The sequence below is a fragment of the Pseudorasbora parva genome, chromosome 13 (assembly GCF_024679245.1).
Source record: "Pseudorasbora parva isolate DD20220531a chromosome 13, ASM2467924v1, whole genome shotgun sequence".
Taxonomy (NCBI): domain Eukaryota; kingdom Metazoa; phylum Chordata; class Actinopteri; order Cypriniformes; family Gobionidae; genus Pseudorasbora; species Pseudorasbora parva.
Genome location: NC_090184.1, coordinates 41515376 through 41526094, shown reverse-complemented (window position 1 = coordinate 41526094; position 10719 = coordinate 41515376). Strand labels below are relative to the sequence as shown.

The window sequence follows — 10719 nt, the reverse complement described above, 5'->3', positions numbered from 1 at the left end:
AAAAAATATGATTGGAAAACAGGCAATAAATGAAAGTGAGAGCGTGCCTATTGGGCGTTCCTGGTAGCGTCTCATGGACCAATCGCGATGAGTTTCTCAAGGCACATGGGTATGATGTCATATGTGTGACCCCCCCCCCCAAACCAGTTCAGCGGAAATGCCCTGCAACTGATTCTAAACATTTAATTTAGCCATGTCAATCCCAATAACGATTGCCTACACCCAACACTGATCCCTAAACCTACCCATCACAAGAAACATTCCGCATTTAAAATAAAAATAATAATAATTTAATACGTTTATGAATCCATTTACATTGTGGACACACACACACACACACACACACACACACACACACACACACACACACACACACACACACACACACACACACACACACACATGTTGGTCTATGTGGTTTACAGGGACCCTCCATAGGCGTAATGGTTTTTCTACTGTACAAACCGTATTTTCTATCCCCTTACACTGCCCCTGCCCCTAAACCTACCCATCACAGGAAACATTCTGCATTTTTACTTTCTCCAAAAAACATCATTTAGTATGTTTTTAAGGCCATTTGAATTATGAGGACATTTGATATGTCCTCATAAACCACATTTATAGTGTAATACCAGTGTAATACCCATGTAGTTATACAAATTTGTGTCCTCATAAACCACATAAACAGGCTCACACACACACACACACACACACACACACACACACACACACACACACACACACACACACACACACACACACACACACACACACACACACACACACATAATGGTTCATTTTGGCGTAGACATACACACGGAATCACACACACACAATGGTTCATTTTGGTGGAGACATACACACGGAATCACACACACACATAATGGTTCATTTTGGCGTAGGCATACACACGGAATCACACACACACATAATGGTTCATTTTGGCGTAGGCATACACACGGAATCACACACACACATAATGGTTCATTTTGGCGTAGGCATTCACGCGGATAGCTCAAAATGCGTGCAGATAACACGCAACTTGGCTTTAGAAAGTGATGTGTATGTTTACACAAAGTCATGATGTCATGTTGCAAGATGCTAGATCTTATTTTGAAGCTTCTGTTTGAGAAAAACTAACTAGCGGCGAATGTTGAACATGTCAATCCGGATGTTGACAGCTAGCAGTTCAACAGAAAAGGTGAAGAAGAAGAAGAAGAAGAAGAAGAAGAAGAAGAAGAAGAAGAAGAAGAAGAAGAAGAAGAAGAAGAAGAAGAAGAAGAAGAAGGGGGCGTTCCAGTCTGCGAAAACGGAAACCCCCAGCCCTTTCTGGCCGCAGTTGGATGATATTGGAATTGTCAGCATCATTATTCCAGTTTTCAGTGTCACTGTCACATGATCCTACAGAAATAGTATAATACTGATTTGCTGCTCAAGAAACATTTCTGATTATTATCAATGTTTTTGATGGAGAAAAAGTTCAAAAGAACAGAATTTATTTGAAATAGAATATATATTTGTATTATATTTGCTTTTTATTTTTTTAAAGAAAACAAAATCTTACTGACCCTAAACTTTTGAACATGCTTAGCACACCGGCACATGCTTGCAGCTGTAGATTGATCCATAATAGCCACTTTTCAAGGGTAAGACATTTATCTGTGTGAAGAGATAATAAATGCTTGATCTTAATGAGGCTTGTAATGCCTGCGACCTGTCCTACTTGAACCACACAAGCCAGAACGCAAATTGATGCAGTTCACAAACAACACAGAAACCAGCAAATATTGTTAGTAATTTCCACTCTGAAAAAAATCTAAAGAGATCATCAAAGGCAAACGTCTTCAGAGATACAAATCAAAGTGACGCACTATACTGACAGCTGACAAACATCATAAATCTTCATAACATTTTTGAAATCCACCACGGGTCTTTGTGATGACTTCTGTAATCTGAAAGGTTTGTGAGTCTTAATGGTTGTTAATGTGGAGTAGTTTAATTTGGTATTTTTTTGCCTATTAATGTTCATTCAGGTTCAATAAATCTACATTTAGATCATCAAAATGAGACTCCAGTTGAGTGGCAGTTTAGGGGCCTTCTTAATAAAACGTGCAAATTTGATCTTAGAGTGTGTGTACGCTAAAACCCACACCAACGTTCAGATTTATTAAAATGTTCTGTGATGTGGAAAAGCACTTAGCTTCACGTCAGGGTCTAGGCAGACTTACACACTTTTCCTTTTGGCTGAGAGTTGGCCAACTGCAGGGATTTGAAAATCTAAGCAGCAATAATACTAATAAAACCCTGTTAATTACACAGCATTACAGAGTAACTATTAGGTAAAATTCCCTTTTACATGGTGTTTGAACATAAATGCGTGTTTACACTACTACCCTATGATAGTAACAATACACCCACTTTTTTAAAAAAAACCCATAAATCATAAGCAGTGTCTCAGAATAAGCCGTTTGTAGTTTCTATGCAATGTGATGTCACTATGCACAGGCCCCACCCATCACTGATGATGGACTCTGCCTTATTAGCATAGACTCCGCCTCTCAGTGAGCGTTACACAGTCCACCATGTTTCTCTCCTCATGAGAGCATTTAACAGCATCTATAATTGGTTGTTTGATTCACCATTAACAAATATATTAATACATACCGTATTTCCTCAAATAAATGCCTGTAGTCAATTAAACGCCGGACCTCTGATAGTGGCCGGGGGCGTGGTCAGCATGAACAAATAAAGGCCGGTCTCAAATAAAGGCCGGGGGAAAATGAGTGGATAATCTCCTAAATGCCATTAATTTAATGCGAAACCATCCTGAAGCCACACGCCCCGATGCGAGTCATACCAGTGCGACACACTAATCCTGGTCTCTTCTATAGTTAACTTAAAAACTTTACTGGGATTGCTTTGTAAATTAAATTGAGAATATAACGGATGCATGTGCCGTTTTAAATAGGCTACTGTAGTCTATGAGAGATGCGATGTCTGTGAAAATGCCGTGTCAGGCAGGCTACAAATATCGATCTTCACAATGCGTGCATCTCAATCTGCTCCGTCAGTAGTCAGGGCACTGATCAGGGAGTCAGCCCATTGACTTACCGGTATGTCCTGATCAGTACCCTGACTACTGAACTAGGGAGCTGATTAAGACGCACCTAATATTAGCCTCTCGACTCTTTTATGTCTTAAGGGTGTCACACCCAAGCCTCGAAGCTCAGATCCGCGCAGCCCCGTCTCAAGCCTTATTTAGGGCCCTGTCTTGCACCCAGCACAATTGACTTTGTACACTGACGCATGTGTCATTCCTATTTTGCTCCCACGCAAAGCGCGCTTTTCCCTCCACAGAAGCACGTCGCAAAACTGGTGAATGAACTTGCGCTCCCTGGGCGGTTCAGCGCAAAAAAAGGAGGCGTGTTCCGGCGCAAACAATCCCTGGTGCTATTTTGCTGTTCCATTAAACAGTTGCGCCACTGACCAGAAAAAACCTAGTCTAAAGTCAGTGCATACACTTTGCTCATGTAATCTACACAGATGCAACAGTTATTTTTGCAAATCATAAATTGTTACACTAAAAAAAATAATAACACATTAGATGATGGAAATCATTGTGGTGTGCCACGAAGATGTGAAAAAATAGGCATAAATCTAGCTTACAAATTATTCAGGCTGTGAACCGCTCCTGGCGTGCGCCTGGTAAATACGCCATAATAATAGCGATCCATAATGGAACTTGCGCACCTGCTTTTGAAGGGAATGTTGGATGACGCTCTGATTGCGGAGCTGTTTTCTCCAGTACGACTGTACAGCCAAATCTAATTTTTTCGCAATATTATCCTGTTTGACACTGTGAAGCTGCTTTAACACATTCGTGATTGTAAAAGCGCTATATAAATAAAGTTGATTGATTGATTGATTGGTTTATTCACGTTACGCCCAAACCACACCTATGAATAATGAAGCTACTTCAGACCAACCCATTTTAAATTTGTGCCGGGCGCAAGAGCCATTTATCCCGCCGGGAAAATAGCAACAGCGCCGAGACCCGCCCACAAAGTTACTTGCGCTTCTTGCTTTGACACTTGCGTTTCAGATCGTTAAAATAGGGCCCTTATACTTTCACCTGTCTCCGCGGCGCGAGCCTCCGCTGACTGTGTGCGATCCTCCCCAAACGGACGAGGCGTTTACTTGACGCGCTCGCCGTTGTGCTATTCTTTGAAACGACAGAGGGCGATTCGGAGTAATTGTTCTATAAACCAACGCGTCGAGAAGAAGTGGGCTAACGTACACAGGTGATGCTATTTATTTTAGTACATTTCACCAAAAACAGTGTTGCCACAGTTACTTTGAAAAAGTAATCTGATTACTGATTACTGATTACTCCTTTAAAAAGTAACTTAGTTACTTTACAGATTACTTGATTTTAAAAGTAACTAAGTTAGATTACAAGTTACTTTATTAGTTACATTCAGCAGTTGCCGACAACACCACTGCCGCCTCAAAATAGAAATGACAACCGTTTTTGGCAACACACTTTATTGTATTTATGCCCGAGACTGACGGTCCCGACTTTTTTGCGCCCCCTTTTTTAGGCTTCTCCTTCGTTTTATATTTATTTTAATAATTAAAATGAACAATGAGATGTGCTGGTGGAAACAACATGAGACCATGATAGCTTGCGCCACTGTCAAGATATGGCTCGCGCAGGGTTAAAGAGTCCGTTTCTTCAGAGCAGCTGCTAGAGTTATGGCCTTTTTACAACTGGTTCCTTCATTCGTTTTCTCTGACCAGGTATCTATCTGATTGCGAAATGACCAGGATAGGCCTAAATGCCTTCCGAGAGTCTTTCCAGACGTATTTAATTCCGATCACTCAAACAAACCAATTCAGAAGGTGCATGAAAGCATTTCAAACTAAACCGGACAAATGTAAATATATCTGGTTGTTTAAACCACATGTGTAAATTTTACTCCTGGCAAATAATTAAAAAATAAATGTGTGAGAACGTGTTATGTTGTAGTCAGATAGATATGACGGTGCTACTGCAACATCGCTGCAGATGAGTAAAGCAAGCCAACGCATATGGCCGTAAATGAAACTTTATAATAAGTCACACAAAACACAATCATCTTCAATATAAAATAATGAGACTAATGATCTTACCAGTGCTTAGGTCGCTCTCTCTCTCATATTGCGATCATTGAATTTAAAATGAGCTGCTGAATAAAATGCTGGAATCTTTTGCTTTGATGTGAACTCCGTTAAATGAGCATATACCGCGGGAATTGAAGATCGGATTTATATTAATTTTGCTGAAGTGTAAGGTAGGCTATAAGACAACCTGCCTGTACTTTTTTTTTTTGTTTGTTTAGATTGTGTAGCCCGTTTTGGGTTTTTTGAGCACCGTTGCGAGCATGTTGTGAGCAGTAGGCTAATCTATCAGCTGCCTCAGCTCGTCAGAAATGCCTTTGTGGTGGTATAATAACTAGCCTACTTTGTTTTTAATGTCAAAGTAGTTATATTTCGTTTCGTTTATTTTTTAAGTTCATTTAGAAAAATGTTTGGAGCAATTTTTGTTTGTTAAATTAAAGTTTTAATTTTTTTATGTGACGACCCAGTGAGTTAACCGCATGTTTAATAGCCTAGTCTCTCAAACCAACTCTTGAATTGTCTTGCCTATATAAACTTTAATTTAACAAACAAAATTAGGATAATAAAAAACGAAACGAAAAATAACTACTTTGACATTAAAAACAAAACTGAACTATTTTAATGGCTGCAACAATGTAAAAAATAAAATAAATAAATAAAAAACACGGCTCCAGCCCTCGGGCTGAGAACTTTGATAAGCTGTCGGTTTTTACAAAGGAAAATGACTAAAATAGTAACTCACAGTGACTTGGATAAGTAACTTTAATCTGATTACTGGTTTGGAAATAGTAACGCGTTAGATTACTCGTTACTGGAAAAAAGTAGTCAGATTAGAGTAACGCGTTACTATGTAACGCGTTACTATGTAACGCGTTACTATGTAACGCGTTACTATGCATAGCGTTACTAGCGTTACATAGCGTTACTATGTAACGCGTTACTGGCATCACTGACCAAAAACCACACTACTAAAGAATCGTGTAAACTCAGTAAACCTTGGCTTGATATTATTACTTGTGACATGAGAACAAAATATGCACTAAATTAACGATCTCTTAAATATTTCCTAATTTCACAAAACTTTAATGTTGTGATTTATTTATTTATCTGCTTAATCTTGGATCTTTATTTAAAATGGCTTATTTCTGCTTTTGTAGGCTCATTCAGTAAATATAAGCACCTAATGTGCAAACTGGGGGCTGGTGTGAGACGTCATGGTCGGCTAGGTTCGCTGAGAACTCGTTTATCTTCGGATGCGGAGCTTTGCGCGGGATTACAAAAAATGCATATTATTTTGTTGTATGGTGATATTTTTGCAAATGTTTCTTAAAAAAATCAATGATATTTGTCCACTGGAACGATCACTTTAAATTGAAAACAGTTTACATAAAGCAATTATATTTCAAACAGATGGAATTAGAAATACAGGCCTGCCCCTAATAAAAGCCTGCTTCAAATAAAAGCCGGTTCCCATCGGCAGTTCAGGTAAATAAAGGCCCTGGTCTTTATTTGAGGAATTACGGTATATAGCAGTAGGTACTGTGTATTTCACTGCCGTCACTTTAATACACAGATCTTATATACACATGTGATTTCTTTCCCTGCTGTTTATGTTCACAGACATAGCCAACTGTGTTTATTTAAACTTGGTGTGTTTTCGCTATAATCTTGTGTGTATTTGACAGTTTAAGAGCAATAAGACAAGAAAGAGAACTTAATTTAATACTCACAGGATGCACCGTCTGACATCCAGCTTGATTTGCTTGATAGCGATGATAACCAAACAGGGCTGCATTTCCCGAAACGTTCTTAACTCTACGTCATTCTTAAGTTATACCTTAAGGTATCCCTTAACGTTAATATGTGTTTCCCGAAACGAACTTAGTTAAGAATACCTTCTTTAAGTCATACTTTCGTAAGGTTGGTCTGGACCACTCTTAGCTATACCTTATCACTATTAACAGTTCATTCCACTAGTGGCCACCACTGTGCATAGACTGCTTTATATGTCAGTCTATACGAATATAATTCCGAAGTTGCAATATACACCCAGTGTTCAATAAGGCTAATTGAATTGTTGTTGTTTTTTTTATGCAAGGATTAAAATTGTCATAAAAAATGTCATTACAAACACTGATGGTTGTTAGCTTTTTAATGATATTATTATCCAAAGGTACATCACCTGGCTAACCATTAGACAGGAAAGGCTTAGGAGCCTATTTAAAGGGAATGATTGTGGAAGAGGGTTTAGTCAAACTTTGGCAGCGAGGCAGCGAATAGAATTGTGCTAAATCAAAAACGGCGCCGTCCGCGGAGCCATTTAGTGTATGTGCACTATTTCATACATGAAAACTTTAGTCCCCTGGCTACCATGTCAGAAGCTGCTATTGAAAGAAATATCACCTACCACGAAAGCAAATTCAGCAGCTTTTAGATCTTGTTGGAGCTACTTGTTGTTGGATTTTAGGGCTGAGGGACAGCTACTCCCTCAGCCCTAAAATCAGCTGCTGGCGGCTCTTCTCTTTCTTTCTTTTTTCTCCGCCATATAGTAGCAGCTGATTATATGTTTTGCGTGTTGCGTTTTTATTGACTAGGCCATCTAATAATATAATTTAGTTATTTACACAATAATGTGATGCAGCTGCTACATGGGCAATCATCCCGGTTGTGGAGTAAATCAAGACACTGTGGAAAATATATTGTAATAATTTAAATGACACGTGATGCTCATGATGGGGTTGAGCATGAGATTGCTTGTTCGTGCACTCATTTCAGAATTATGTAAAATTAAGGTGCATTTTTTTATGATAAATGAAAGTTCAACTATTTCTGAAGTGCTTATTTTATAAAGAACATAATTTTTTCGCATAACGCAGTGAGCAGCCCCTGAATAGAGTAAATAATCGATTATTGAGCCATCGATATAAGCCAATTCAGCACCGCCGCCACGGACAGCACCCGCTAACGTCGTACTTAAGAAGGTATACCTTAAGCGACCTCCTAAGGTATAGTTCTGGGAACACACCTAGAAATGGTATACCTTCAGTTAAGTTATACCTTTAGAGTCTTCATAGCGCTTTAAGAGACAACGTTATCGGGAAATGCAGCCCAGATGGTTAGCATTTGGTATCAGAGGAATAAGCTGTACAGGCTCCGCCCTCTTCTTGAAAGTGGGACAGGTAGCAGCAGCTCATTTGCATTTAAAGGTACATGTATGAAAACAGCACATTTTTCCTTCCACACATGACACACATGTAAATTATTATTTTGGCTAATCTATAGGCTATTAAATATATAGGCCTATAATGCAGAAAAAGATTTGTGCCTTTTTTTGTGTGTGTGTGTGTGTGTGTGTGTGTGTGTGTGTGTGTGTGTGTGTGTGTGTGTGTAGCATATGTTCATCTTCTCTGAATCACACGTATGCACATTTGAGAAATTATATTAGATCAAATGAAGAACGTTTATAAATGAGTCCCCTGGAGAGGATACTGAATCTCTTCAAAAAAGCATTGGCTTTCATGAATTCTTTGAAAAAGTGATTATAAAATAATGAATAGTGCCTATGTACAAAGTAATGACAGGCCTATCACACCTTTTATGAATATGAATAGGGATGCACATAGCAATGAAACCCATTTAACTGTAAAAAAAAAAGAAAAGAAAGAAGAAATAGATTAAAAGTAAAGATGCTTACTTAACCCAAACATCCTATGATTTTTGACTTCGTAATTAACAGTGGGATAAGAAATCACCATGTATAACTAGTACTTTTATATTTTAAATTCTAGTGTGCATAAAATCTCAAACAATGTTATATCAGCAAAAACCGTAATGATGCTACTGTCATCACAAAGCACATACAGCAAACAAAACACAGTGTATAGCATAAAAAGAAACACACATGCAATATCTCATAATTCTGAACTTCTTCTGCCAATGAAAAACCCCCAACACATTTAACATTTGGACCCAAATGTGCCCAGAGCTCACTCATCTGCAATGCATTATTAACAATACGTTATTCTATTTCTTAAAAGCAGGGCACCCTGGGTGAATTTTAACAGAGCTCCTCCCCCAGGGGGAGCCTCCGAGGTTAGAAAGAAAAACGAAAAAGGAATACATGTATCATTGCAGGATCCCCAACAGAGAGACAAGAAGCTGTTCAGTTTGAATGGAAGTCGTGGACTTTCTGCTTTGTGTAGAATCAGCTTGCCATGATCATGCTAATCAGCATGTTTGCAGTTTAACATTTATTTGGAGTGAGCTACATTATTTAAAAATGTTATAGTACAAAAAATAATAATAAAATAAATAAATAAAATGATATATGTATAATTAAATTAGCCTCCATGTATAAATCACCAATCATAATCAAATACTAATAAAGAAAATACTAGTAAAGAGTCAAAATATTGATTAAATCTAACAGAGGCGGACAAAGTACACAACTTCATTACTTGAGTAAAAGTAAAAGTACTGCTGGTCAAATATTACTCCGTTACAAGTGAAAGTTGTAAAGAAAGTAAAAGTACAGAAGTATTTATTTTCAAATGTACTTACACTCTTAAAAATGCTGGGTTAAAAACAACCCATGTTGGGTTGAAAATGGACAACCCAGAAATTGGGTTGTTTGAATGGTTCCATTCACTGGGTTCAACCCAATTTCTGGGTTTGTCCATTTCCAACCCAACTTGGGTTGTTTTTCACCCAGCATTTTTAAGAGTGTAAGTATTAAAAGTAAATTTCCTTTTATATGTCAACGCATTATTTTATTATTGTTGTATAAATGCACATTATGCCATCATGGTTTAAGCCAGTCATTGATGCTCCTTCTAACATGCTAGCATACGACTAACTTAAACTAATTTAAATACTTGTTACCAAGCTCTTTACAAAGCTGCTGTCACTTTAAGACCGAATGCACGGATCCAATACACTGATACACATCTGATTACATTCACTTAAGACATAATCAACTTTTGTTTATGTGAATACTCGCCGAAATGAGCATTTTGACATCTGTCTTCTTCCATTTTGCAATAAACTGACCAGTGTTTAAAAAATGATAAGAATTATAGAAATTTAGTGGAGTAAAAAGTATGATATTTGTCTTTCAAATGTAGTGAAGTTAAAGACACTACAGAAAAAATAATACTCAAGTAAAATACAGATACTCAGAAAGTGTACTTAAGTACAGTACTCAAGTAAAAATCTAAATTATTATAGGACCAAAGCAAGCAATATCTGATTTACCAGGTTGTAGATCAATTTAATAAAAGAATGGAGGATGGAGTTCTTGTACATTAATATCTACATGATGGAGTCAATCTTTCTGTTGTTCATAGACTAAAGACGAATTGTGTGATTTGTTACAATTATTAGGTTTGGTGATGGGAAAGATCATAACATGTTGTTAACAATCAAGACTATAATAAATATGTCAGGGAACGATCACCATCTGATAAAAGATGTGATAATAACAGCTACTGCAATCTTTTATTTGCTTGATCAATGATTGCAGTGATGTCATGCCTTTTTTTACACCAAAGCCCTCAATTT

The 10719-nt window shown here is 37.7% G+C and overlaps 1 protein-coding gene across 1 annotated transcript in view; it reads left to right on the top strand.

The window, feature by feature from the left end:
* The first annotated feature begins 1159 nt into the window (after positions 1–1159).
* LOC137039330 (uncharacterized) overlaps positions 1160–10719 on the top strand; it is a 63894-nt gene continuing 54334 nt past the window's right edge. Inside the window, exon 1 of the mRNA XM_067414688.1 lies at positions 1160–1357. Within this exon, the coding sequence (XP_067270789.1) occupies positions 1160–1357 (198 nt within the window). The remainder of the gene's footprint in view (positions 1358–10719) is intronic.